Below are 13,546 nucleotides of genomic sequence, written 5' to 3' on the forward strand. Positions count from 1 at the left end.
AACGCGTTTTTTGGTTCAAAATATCATAACAATATTTAACAATACTTATTTATGTGTATTTCACTGATAGGTGAGGGTTCGTTAATTAATTTGGACATATGTATGTAGGAATGATTTTTAAACGAGCCGTAATTGTGGTTGGTCAAACTGCAAGGGATAAAGTATGAGTGTGGTATGCATGGGAAAGACCGGATGCGTGTTGTTATGGTCACTTGTTGGAGAGCAAGCCCGAAGATGTGTTAATAAATACATAGTTCTGACTTAATCTGCGTTTCACTTGGAATCCTTCACATCCGGATCCTATATTTGGGGGCTTTGTCCGGGATGCCTGAAGACATTTCGAGTGACAGCCGGAAGCGGTCAGACGACGACGCGGAGTTTTGACAGTTGAGGTTAGGACGCGCGGTACGAGCATGAAGGCGAAGCCCGTGACGTCGGTGACGTCACGTCAGCGAACACGCCTCACGACGATGATGATATCCACGACGAGAAAGACGACGCCAGTGGCAACGACGACGAGGGAGATACCACAGTTCAATTTCCGAGATCTGGAGGTTGATTTCGGTCTGCCGAAATATAACGGCAGAAATAGCCCTATTGCAGTGTGGATTGAGCGCCTCGAAGAAAACGCGCAAATCCTCGGCTGGACGGAGACACAACAGTTGGTGTATGGGCGGATGCTGTGTGAAGGAACTGCCAAGAACTTCTTGGACTCGGAAACGGGCATAATCACGTGGGCGATATTAAAAGAACGATTGACCAGAGAGTTTGGCCATCAGTTGAATAGTGCGGACGTGCACAGAGAACTGAGGTTAGAGAAAAAGGGAAAAGCAGAAGACAGTTTAAGCTATATCTACCGGATGAAGGGGATTGCAGCCAAGTGTAGTTTTATTGAGGAAGAGGCGATTATCGCGTACATAATTGGTGGACTTGGGTTTGATAAGTACGAAAAATTGATTCTGAGCTGGGCTGGATCTATTAAGGAGCTGAAGACGCGAATTACGCAGTGCGAGAAAATTAGAGAGGACGACGAACCCAGGGTGACGGGGCCCGTGAGAAACCGTGAAAACCGAGAAAGACTGAGTTCACGATGCTACAATTGTGGTGGACGTGGTCATTTAGCAGCCGACTGTAGGTTTAAGACGAGAGGAACTCGTTGTTTCAATTGTAACGAGTTTGGGCACATATCAGCTCAATGTAACAGCACCAAAACAAAGACTGTCTTGACAATACAAGAAGAAATAAGAGAACCAGTCAGTATTCCAATACAAGAAGAAATAAGAGAACCAGTCAGTATTCTAACACAAGAGGACGAGGCGAACATGGCTGATGGAGATGTAAACATGGCCGATGTAAGTGTGAACAGTGATGGTTTGCACAGAAAAAGACCTTTGCAGCAACGGGCTTCACGAGAGATGTCTGCTCAAAGAGAACTCATTGTTTCCAATAATGAAGAGGACGATGCGAACATGGCTGATGGAGATGTAAACATGGCTGATGTAAGTGTGAACAGTGATGGTTTGCACAGAAAAAGACCTTTGCAGCAACGGGCTTCACGAGAGATGTCTGCTCAAAGAGAACTCATTGTTTCCAATGATGAAGAGGACGATGCGAACATGGCTGATGGAGGTGTGAACCTGGCTGATGGAAGTATGGACGGTGATGGATTGCAAAGAAGAAGACTTTGGGACTACGGAGACATACCGTTTTCAAATACAGATGAACCACCCGATGATCAATTTGGAAAAGGATCTAAGGATTATAGTCATTTGAAGAATTCTGAAGATGAGAATAAAGAAAAGGAAAAACATAAAGACAAAGAGAAAGATATGGCTAAATCACAAGAAGGATTAAGGGACCCAGTCAAAATTTCAACACCAAAAGACACTGTATTCACTTTCAAGCTCAGTCGTAGTCGGATTGATGTTAATTCAATGGAAAAGAAAATAGAACCATGGATTGAGAAAAGACTTACTGGATGTATCAGTGAGCTAGAACCAATATGTGTTGACTTCATTTATGGTAAATTACTAGCAGAATATCTGTGGGGTGACGGCAGATTCCTCGGACAGTCACAGAGAATCGCCGAGGGCATTGGATAGAATTTAAGTTGCACCGATGGAAGTGAAGTGTGCGTTTGTGAATTAGAGAATAAGTGAAATACCTGGAGGGTTTTTAGTTAAGCCTTACTTGTAATTTGATGATTGAAAAGTGTAATGTTTTATTGCTTTTTCTAGTATTTTTTGGGAAGTGCTTGGTACATTGAATCATGTTTTAATGTGGTTACATGCTTAGAAGAATATAAGATAACTGTATTGAAATGTAATTCTAGTAATGTTTTAAAATGTGATTGTTTCTGGTGTAAAGATTTAACCTGTCATTGTAAAGGTATTGATTTTAATGTTTTATTGCTAATTCTAGTAATGTTATAAAATGTGATATTTCCGATGTAAAGATTTAACCTGTCATTGTAAAGGTATTGATTTTAATGTTTTATTGCTAATTCTAGTAATGTTATAAAATGTGATATTTCCGATGTAAAGATTTAACCTGTCATTGTAAAGGTATTGATTTTAATGTTTTATTGCTAATTCTAGTAATGTTTTAAAATGTGATTGTTTCTGGTGTAAAGATTTAACCTGTCATTGTAAAGGTATTGATTTTAATGTTTTATTGCTAATTCTAGTAATGTTTTAAAATGTGATTGTTTCCGGGGTAAAAATTTAACTTGTCATTGTAAAGGTTGTGATACCTTTCTGTTTTGTATTGCTTGTAATAATTTTACATAGTAATTGTGATACCTTTCTGTTTTGTATTGCTTGAAATAATTTTAAATTGTAATTGTGATGATTTATGTGTAACTTTATTGAAGATTGAATTGTGTTGAAATGAAAAATTGATTTGTAGTGAAATGTGTAACGATTAATTTGTTATAATTGTAATTGTTATGTAAATTGTAAAATGATTGATGTATAAGTGTATTGAAATGTAGTTGTGATGATGATTGTAATTGTGATGTAAATTGTAATTGTGACAATTGAAAGCATGTTTAGAAGAATATAAGATGATTTTATGGAATGGAAGATGAAACATTGTTGAGGATGATAGAGGAAATGTTTTAAAAGAATGTGAGATGAAACATTGTTGAGGATGATAGAGGAAATGTTTTAAAAGAATGTAAGATGATATATTGTATAGAGTAGAAGATGAAATGTAAAAGAATGTGAGATGAAATGCTGTAAAAATATAAAAGACAGAATGTCATCCGAGGGCGAATGACAGTCAGGAATGACCGAAATGTAGGAATGATTTTTAAACGAGCCGTAATTGTGGTTGGTCAAACTGCAAGGGATAAAGTATGAGTGTGGTATGCATGGGAAAGACCGGATGCGTGTTGTTATGGTCACTTGTTGGAGAGCAAGCCCGAAGATGTGTTAATAAATACATAGTTCTGACTTAATCTGCGTTTCACTTGGAATCCTTCACATCCGGATCCTATATGTATATACAAAGATAAATTTTTAAAATAATTTTAAGTACTTTTAGATATAAAATAAAAAAGTAAAATCAAAATTTGGAATGAAATTTAATTTTAGTACTAAATTTAGAATGATTTGTTTTAAAACTTAAATTAAATGTATTTGTTTACGAACTTTTACAACGAATCATATTATAAAAATGGAATTAAACATATATTACACCATCTATATTTATATTACACCTTTCAAAGTCGATCACGTTCTACGCAAACTTTGACAAAAATCTCGAGTTTCTAGGAACTAATTAATCTGAAATTTATTTTTACCCAAACTTTCGAAAGTAACTGAACATTAGAATGTACGTATAATTAAAACTTTTCCAAAACTCATAATAACATCATACATTCACAAAGATTTTTGATCACACCTCTCGTATGTATGTATATGTGTAGAATTGACGTGTATGAGTTATGCAAGTGGTTTTTCTGTTGGCGTTAGGGATGCGCGCGCATGCTGGGTGCGCCCCTGTAGTCTGTCAGTCTAGGGGTGAGCTTCGAGGGGTGTGGACGAAGCTCCTCTTGCACACCGATGTGCACCCCGGTGCACTTTAAAGTGCACCAAAAGCCGATCGGGAGTGCAGGAGATCGAGTGCGTGCCGCGCGAAGCGATTTTCCCGAGCGCAAACTTTCCCACCTCGGGTGAAAATCTTCCAAACATTGTGAAAAGTGTTCATAGTTTGTCAATAAAGAAATATTTCTTCACGTACAGTACTTATTAATTGATAAATACATATACATACATAGTATTCGCGATAAGTTAGCAAGTATTCGGTGACGTTTATCGTACGTTCGAAGTTTTTCCGCGTACGGCTTCTTGTTGCGTACGGCTAAGAAAGTTTTTTCCGATTTTGACTAAATTTCAGCGAACTTCTCGGATTTTACGCCTTCAACTTTCGTTTTGGTAAGTATTTACTTCTTGAAGATGTATCTTGTGAGTTTAATTTGAATATATTTATACTTCAAATATACATACATATGTATAGTTAATAATGAGGTTATACAGTATTTATTTTTTAATCATTATACTAAATACTAACAATGATTAACAGAAAAAAATACATTTTTATCAAAAATGTATTTTATTTTAATTTCTCGTACATATCTATATATATATATAGATACATATGTAGATACATACATATGTATGTAGATATTGAATATTTTTTTAAATCAAATCTGTTAAGAAACTCAACAGACAAAATAAGATTATAAATATTATACATGTAAAACTTTTCAAACAAAAAACTACTATAAAATTCTTCAAATGCCAAAGTTGATGGAAAAACAGCGTTTATCAGAAAAAAAAATTATTCCAAATACTTTCAAGAGTCGTGCAGAATTTACATATAAAGAGTAATTAATATTGGATTCAATAAGATAATTAGTACATACAAACATATTTAATTTAAAAAATTACAACCAAATAATGAAAATACATTTGCCTATACATATGTATTGTACATATATATGTAGGTATAATATTCGGCTATACATGTACATATTTGGCTTTGGCTTGACTTTGACATGATTTTGATATTAAAATACAAATTTAATTAATGCATCATATTTGAACATTCATCATGAATCATTGATACAATTAGTAGGCGTTATTAAATACAATAATATAATACAAAATTTGTAGAATAAGATGTGGTTTATAACCATTTTATTAAAATCTAATTAAGTTAAGAAAAATACCAGTGATCAATATAATTTTATAAATGATGCTTCCTTACAATATTATATAATCATAAATATCTAATAATGAAACGTTTTATTATTCATCCACATCCAGTATAAAATTAATGTCAGCAAATTATAGCGGGCTTAAGATTAAATTTGATGTTATTATCAATCAAGAAGACTCCTTCAATATAAAATATAAAATATAAAACATTTTCAAGCGTAAAACATTATAAAATAAATAGCACTCACTCTGGCCTGTTCCATTCAAGCCTGTAATTGGTTTGGATTACGAATCGACTTGTTTACATTGCTTAAAAATACCCTCAGCATAAAGTGAAATCCCCAGCGAATTTTTCACCGAAAATTCAACAATTTTCTAACAAAATTGAGGCACTCAATACAAAATATACACACAGACACGAACTGACAATCCGCGTACATTCCGTGCGTTAAGCCGTTTAAACACAGTCGGGTTCACAAAAGGCTCGGTAATCTCGGTAAAAACAGGAGATATCCTACTAGAAGCGCCAGGACATTTATTATACAGGATAATATCGTTACACACACGTACATACACACAATCCAAACACTTCCAGGAATCATAATACCGCTGGTAACTTAATTACGCCGAACGCGTGATGAGATATATATGTACGTACTATATACGCGAGAAGATATCGCCACGCTCCAACACCACAGAGATAAGAGATTTGGTCAACATTTACTGTATGTATGTATGTATGTAATATACATTCATACTTACTTGCCTCTGTATAAACGGTCTTATTAACATGAATGTACGAAAGCACGCGCTGGAGTGTGTTTTAGTCGACGCGGCTTAATAATTTCATACGTATTTGCACTTTCAAAGTACCCGAGAAGATTAGCTGTGACTCTTGCGAGGGAGAAAGCGTTTGACGATTTTACTTTTGAGTATGAATTTCGATTGATCTTTCGGCATTAGAGGCTTTAAGCTGGTGTGCCAGTGCCTGCTAAGCCTTTTTCGTTGTGGCTTTTATTATATTTTATATTCTAAGTATTAGGATTACTTTATAAGAAAATCTTAATTAAGGTTAACAGGTATATAATTTTATTTATTAATTTTGTATCATCATAACAAACTAATAAAATCCATCACTTGGAAGACGAAATTTTGTTTAATGAATAAACAATATACTGAAACGAATGATAAATACATTTAGCAATTCTTCCGATTTTCTCAAGCTACAGCGTAGTTCACTGGATACCATAATAGTAGAGAGGTCACGGATTCAAGTCCCGGCCAAATACGCTACTGGCGAGGACCTTTGGTTATTAAAAATAGGTCAACCGTTTCCTGTTAGAATTTTCCGATTTTTCTAGCTAAATTGTTGTGGAGAATCCAACAAATCGGTATCCTCCCTCTCTATTTTTCGCAAATTCGAGTTATTAGCTCGAATTAGTTGAATCTTACATATATAAAGATGCTACCTACAAAATGTATTTCTGATCAATAAAGTGTATAAAAAAATTTGCTGATTTTCCATAGATGTCTCTATTGTATTATATTTGAATAATTGTCAATACTTATGTATAAAAATAATATAACCATGTGTGTCGCCTTGGGGTAATTACTGTCATGGTACATGATGTAGGTACGTATGTAAAAAAATAAAAAAATATTCTCAGAAACATACATGAGTCAACACTAGGGGTTCCAAATCCAATTATTTGAATACTATTTATACGAACCTATTTTTTTTTTATTTTCAATCTACAGCACATTTAGTTCTATTTGATTTGTTTCAGATTCAGATATTCAATATTCGAATGTTGACTCAACACGTAAAATCATATCATATACTTTAAAAATAAAATCATATATTTTTGTAGCTTTTCAATAAAGCATTCACAATTTCTTCGAAATAAATGAATATTGACGGTTTCGATTTGTCATATCTTACTAACAATCGTGATGACGAGTGAATTTTGGATCAAAAATCAAGCCACAATAACTGCTTTGCCCAAAATTTGAAAATTTTATGCAGTAGAATTAATTTTAGTATTGGTACAGCCTTTAAACAGCTTCTTCTTCTTCTAATGGTACGCCCAGTTCAAGTTTATTCTCAATTTTAGACAATTTGTTGAAATTCTTACCGATTTCTTGCAGCGTAAAATATTTTTTCTACAGAAGCTTCTTCAGTTCAGTTTTTAATGTAACTTATTAAATTAAATTAAATATCATTTTTACAGGTATAGAGTTTGGTTATCTCTGAAATATGCTAATGTGTGTTAAATTCGATAGACAATTGAGTCTTTTGTTGGGATTAATCTCAGCATTGTGTGGGGATTTATACAGCGCTTTTGTCGACATCCAGTTACAGTATTGATACTCTTTTTTTCCTCGTCGTAATCGAGGTAGCACTTTAAAGGCGAGAGAGCCTTTTAGCCGTTCAATGGGTCATACACACGAGTGGGCTTTGAATTCCAGCAAATAAAAGAAATCGTTCAAGACGACCGACCAAGTCTCCGTTTGCGTGTACACTTGGATTATATTTTATATACGGCAGTTAAATTTAACTCGCAGTTAAATTGTTATCTCGCCGTAAATTCTCGCGTATTTCTTCGCGCACCGTGATAAAATTCAAACTTATAATCGCGAATTGGAAACTGGTCTCGAGTGAAAATATAATATCGCGCGAGGAAACAATCCTCGGGATAAGTTTGAAATTATATTCATATTTTCTCACTCGCGTTGAAGTTTTTCGTGAACGTCTGAAATTGCGGATGAAAAATATTTGCGGGTTCATTTCGAAGACTTTTTCAATTTAACCTAAGTTTAGAGCTATTATTACGGCATAGTATATATTCAATAATATTTTTATAATCCGTTCAATTGCTTTGAAAGCGTATGTATACTAATGTGCAAATCAAAACACACGCAAGATTGTTTGTATTTTATTTTGTATATATTTTGAATAATCAATATGAAACTTTGCAATTTCTATGGTTTAGTGGTTTTAAAATAAAATGAATTTATTAATACTATAATTTCTCACATGTGTTATATTACATATATTATATTTTATTTTATTTCATAGAACATAAACACTTACTTATGTACCTTTACAGATCGCTCCAAAGCAACGAGTGCACTTAAAAAATAAATACAGTCATTCAATCAATACAATAAATACGTAATATAAGCATTTTATGCAATGCGAATTCATACAAACATCCACAGTGACATCTATGGAGAAATTTTTGTAGCATTTGATAATCAAATTGGTGAACCTCAAGACGCTGAATAGCTTGAGATTAATTGAGCCAAGAGAGATAGGAAAAGAGATAAAAAGAGATGCCAATTTTAGAGTAACCATTTCAACGAAAATCAGAATAAAGCAAATTTTATAAAATAAAGAGTGAAAAAAGGAAAGATTATAGGCATTTAAGCAATTGAAATCTGACATGGCGAAAAGTGAGAAGAGGCTAAAAAAAACGCTGGATAAACGTCAGGGAGAAGTTCGAGAGAGTATTGAAAGAGTATTGAGAGAGTATTGAGAGAGTATTGAAAAGTATGAAAACGATCGGATAAGAGGCAAATTTTTTCCTTAACAGTATTCGTAAGTGAAAGTAAGAAGAGGCTAGTAAAAATTGGCAAAATCTGATAAAAAACCATCGACCTCGAGTCATAAACCAAGGTCTGGCCAACAGCGGGACAGAAAATATTATGAAAAACCTTATTTTTTTAAATCGATAACAATATTTTAACACAGGCACAGATAAAACAACAGATACATATAATAAAACTAAAAATGAGATTTTAAAATGAAAAAAAAATGTAAGTCAAGACTTTTACTTATGTACATACGACCGCTAATATTGATCGATATATTATTGATTTAATTAAAATTTCAATAGAAAGGTCTTTAAATTTCTACGATTCTAGTGATATATTGTGTTATCATATTTAATTATATTATAATAACATATACATATTTGAACTTGTGATATCATTATAATCACTTTGATTTATTTATCGCATCTCGCCCCCATTCCAGATGAATTTATTTATGTTGATAATTGGAAATATGATAAATTTTCTCAATTTAAATTTTCACATAAAATTAAATATTAGTACTTGTAGATACAAAGTAGAACATTCAACTTTGAAAAGTTCAAAGCACGGGCGCTTTAAATGATTAACGCGAAAAGTTACCGCTTATACATATTATATATACGTACCTCCTCTCTTCGCCAACAAATTCAACACACTTTCGATAATCCAATTAAAAGCTATCGTTTAACTGAAATATCAATTTTAAAAGATATATTTTTAACTATGAATAAAAAAATGCGTCAAAATTTCCCTCGCATTGTAGGGAAAAGTAGATTTGCACGTTTCTTCTTATATGGTTTATTGCTTCCGCTATAAACGGTTTCCTAACTACGGCGGATTTGTCAGCTCTTTTCATAAAATACAAAAGAAACTCATGAATAAGGCATATGACATCTTTTTTTCTGGAAATGGACGCAGAATTTTGAATAAAATCTCCATAAGAACGAACGCCACAAATTGTATAATCGACCGAACATTTATATTACCGTAACGATACCCTTCACATTATACGTACATACATATAATACATACATACACATAAATACGTATATATTTAAGAGTTCTGATTCGGAAAGCCCCCAGCAAATATTCTTAAGAGTTTTCAAAATTTATATCCTGCGGTTTAATATTTTTTCTACAGAACAAAGTAAGCGAACATAATTATAACGTTATCTGATACATTTTTGGAAATTAATTTGTATTGAATGCTTACATGAGAGTTCCCGCAATTTAAGCACATTATTTAAACTCTGATACTGAGAACAATCGATTTGTTAAACAATATATGCTTTACAGTACATAATACAAACAAAAATTTGAGAAAAACATTATATTTGTTCATATATGTATATATGTTTGTTCGTGTGATGTAAAGGGCTTTGAACAATTTCCAAATACGAATCCAATCGTTAAATAAGGCACCGATAGCACTCGAATCACCTTCCGATCAGATAATTCAGGGTACCGATTCGATTTCTATCCACGTGAAATTCAGAAAGGGCCGATCCTCTGAATCTCGACGGGACATCCCCGGAACGGGTGAGGGTTTACCCCTAAAATACTACTCGCGAATCGGCAAATTGGCAAAACCCGAGGATCACAGTCCCGGGGAGCCAAGAGACCCGATAAGTTTTTCCCGACAGGCTTCCTGGTACTTGGGAGGTTTCCGTCGAGGAAATGTATAGGCGCGAAATCGTAAAGCAAGCAGGCGAAAATGTGCCAAACCTAGTGCGTTTACTGACGTGAATGTCGTAAAATTTATCCCGAGAGGGTTGTTCTTTTCTTTTAGTGGTATAAGACTGGCACTAAGAGAATAATAAATGAGACTCGTGTGTGATCTACGTGATATATGTATATGTATGTATATATAATATATTTTATTCTATTCACTTTTTGAATTATTAATTCGCTGCGATTGCTGATATGTAATTTAAAGCTGAAACTTTTCATATATTTAATATAATTCATTATCATTTGAATTATTTGTACAATTCCAAGTACTTTTTCTATATAAAAAAACATACGTATTGGGAATTGGCGTTCGATTCTCATACGATTTCAAATCATACTAATACTTTACATTATAAAAGATAAATTTTATTTTGGTCACGTAAATGAATCGTCGGTTTAGTATTTATTTAAAAAAAAATCAGAGAAAGAAAATTGAAGATGAAACATACATATATTATTTGTATAGCCTTCATACTTAATATAACCCAAGCAATGGTTTCCACAAAATTAAGAGATAAACTATTCTAGAATAGTCGTAGAACTTCACCACTTGTGGTTTCCACATTTGCGCATCCCTCGAGAACATAATCTTCGCAAACGCAAGAGATTTTCCTAATGTACATATCTGAGGAAAACATAGAAATATTCAACAATAAAGCGAAAAACAAATGTACAACGCACATAAAATAACACGAATGATGATTTAAATTTATATGTACTGATCAACAATTCAATTTATACACTTTATGCAAAATATGAACGTCGGAAAAATAATACAATTTAAATAGCACCGCAGAGAATTTAAATATATGCAAATGCGTCGTTTACGATATATTATATTTTTATTTTTAAATATTGTACAAATATTAAAAAAAAAAAATGCAGAATATAGTATAGCCGTTGTATAATAATGAAAATTCAAATTGATGTGTTCCGAAATTGAGATGAGCTTTGAATCTTGGGCGTCGCGTCTGGGAGAAGGGAGCTTCCGGAAAGCTTTCGGCAAGCTTCCGGCGTCATGCAAGACCTTGTCGATTAAGTCATCAATCATCGAGCCACGTTGACAGTAATTACATAGTCGAAGTAATCCACTGTCAAAAATAAACCCCTTGCGCGCGAGCGTCTTTAATGACTATGTCCGGCCTTATAATTAACACCACAGCCGCAAATTATCGAAGAACCGACACACGTACATACTTACGTGTGTCTCTTATATGCGAATGTGTTAAGATGGCAATTGAGAATTGACTACAACCTTGGGTGATTCAATAGCCGTATTGATTATCAAATTTGACCCAAATTTATCAAGTTTGTACTGTATTTGTACACATATGCAATTCACTTAATATACATACACAGTATGATACAAAGTTATAAATGATGTATATTTAAATGAATATTATATTCTTATAAAGAAAGCTTAATTGTCTAAAATCTACTTACATACATATGTTAGTAAGTTGATTTAAGCGACAGTCATTACATTGTGGGAACTGTACTTCTATGTTCAAGCTTTAGATTTAATATTCAAATGATGTGAAAACACATATGTACATACACATCGCGAAAAACTTCCGTATACGCCTGTTTTCTAGACTTATCCGAGGCCTTTGATCGAGTGAATCATGATTTACTTTGGTCCAAACTGTTTAAAAGGGGAGCTCTAAGTAAAATCGTGAGTTTTTTAGCATCCTGGCACCGGAATCAGTTCAACCATGTACGCTGGGGGAATGCCCACTCTGATTCCACTTCTTTGAAGTGCGGGGTTAGACAGGATGGGTCAATGTCTCCTGGCTTATTCAACTTGTAAATGGATGAACTTTCTTATCGCCTTCGACATATTAGAGTTGGTTGCCACGTATGCGGAATATGCAGTAACCACATCAGCTATGCGGATGACATGGTGATCTTGGCGCCTTCTCCGTCAGCTCTGAATCGCCTCCTGGAAGTTTGCTCGCGTTATGCTGCTGAACATAATATGCGGTATAATACGGGTAAATCCATGGTACTGATTTTTCGATACGGTTGAGGTCCTCATTTCGACCCCAACATTATTTTAGATGGACTTGAAACCGTTAGGGAAGTCAAGTATCTGGGATACCTGCTGACGGAGGATCTCTCTGATGACCGTGAAATCGAAAGGCAAAGAAGAGCTATTTGTGTAAGGGCTAATATGCTGGTAAGCAGTGTAGAGGTTAATTGACAGTGTAGACACAATTATTTATGTCCTTTTGTACTAGCCTTTATACTGGAGAATTATGGACCAGATACAAGCGGGAGACGTTGAGGAAGATAAAAGTACAATATAACAACTGCTAGCGTGGTCTCTTTAGGCTACCTAGAGGCTGCAGCGCGTCGTAAATGTTTGTGGAAGGGCATGTGCCTCACTTTGAGGCCATTCTCAGGATGAGAGCAGCCTCTCTACGTCTTCGTATATTTTTGTCTCCTAATTGTCTTATTGCTGCTGCATCTTCTCATTTGCATTCTTCACTATATGTTCCATGGATGGAGCTACTCCACTGACCGCCTTAAATGGACATTGAATTGATTGATTGTTATTATTATTTATTATTATTTTTCAATAATGTTATTATCTATATATTATTTATATGGGTGTTGGAGATTGCACTATTCTCCCTATCGCCTGGAATAAAAAGTTATTATTATTATTATACACTTACATTGGTGTATATTTAATATAATTTTCCAAGGCAACAATTTAAATTGTCAATTTTATTCAATAAACGGTTAGTAACTTTTACAAAAATTTTGTGAAAATATATAGACTGTTTAAGTATTATTTTACAAGCAGACAATAGTTGAGTAATTAGTGACCGATAATATACATAGCTAACTGATCGTCTATTTATTGACCAAACCAAAAAAAATGCTGACGAAATAAATACAGGCCATTTTCAATTTCTATATATAAATATAAATTAAATATGATTTGGGATGTTTTCGACAATTTTGAACAGAAAAAATAAAATGTA

General features: G+C 33.7%; 2 protein-coding genes across 3 annotated transcripts in view; both read left to right on the plus strand.

Moving 5' to 3' along the window:
* The first annotated feature begins 210 nt into the window (after window positions 1-210).
* Window positions 211-3,457, plus strand: LOC143919890 (uncharacterized). Of its 2 annotated transcripts, none has more exons than XM_077442456.1 (2): window positions 211-2,903; window positions 3,109-3,457. In XM_077442456.1, the coding sequence occupies exon 1, from the start codon at window positions 414-416 to the stop codon at window positions 2,100-2,102; it is 1,689 nt and encodes a 562-aa protein (XP_077298582.1). In that variant the 5' UTR covers window positions 211-413; the 3' UTR covers window positions 2,103-2,903; window positions 3,109-3,457. The 2 variants fall into 2 exon arrangements, with proteins under 2 accessions (XP_077298582.1, XP_077298583.1); XM_077442457.1 differs by having other exon boundaries at window positions 211-2,388; window positions 2,477-3,240.
* A 559-nt stretch (window positions 3,458-4,016) lies between these two features.
* LOC143920534 (potassium channel subfamily K member 18-like) overlaps window positions 4,017-13,546 on the plus strand; it is a 116,768-nt gene continuing 107,238 nt past the window's right edge. The window contains exon 1 of the mRNA XM_077443444.1: window positions 4,017-4,439. The gene's annotated coding sequence lies outside the window, so the exon portion shown is untranslated. The remainder of the gene's footprint in view (window positions 4,440-13,546) is intronic.

The sequence above is a fragment of the Arctopsyche grandis genome, chromosome 12 (genome assembly GCF_051622035.1).
Source record: "Arctopsyche grandis isolate Sample6627 chromosome 12, ASM5162203v2, whole genome shotgun sequence".
NCBI classification, from domain to species: domain Eukaryota; kingdom Metazoa; phylum Arthropoda; class Insecta; order Trichoptera; family Hydropsychidae; genus Arctopsyche; species Arctopsyche grandis.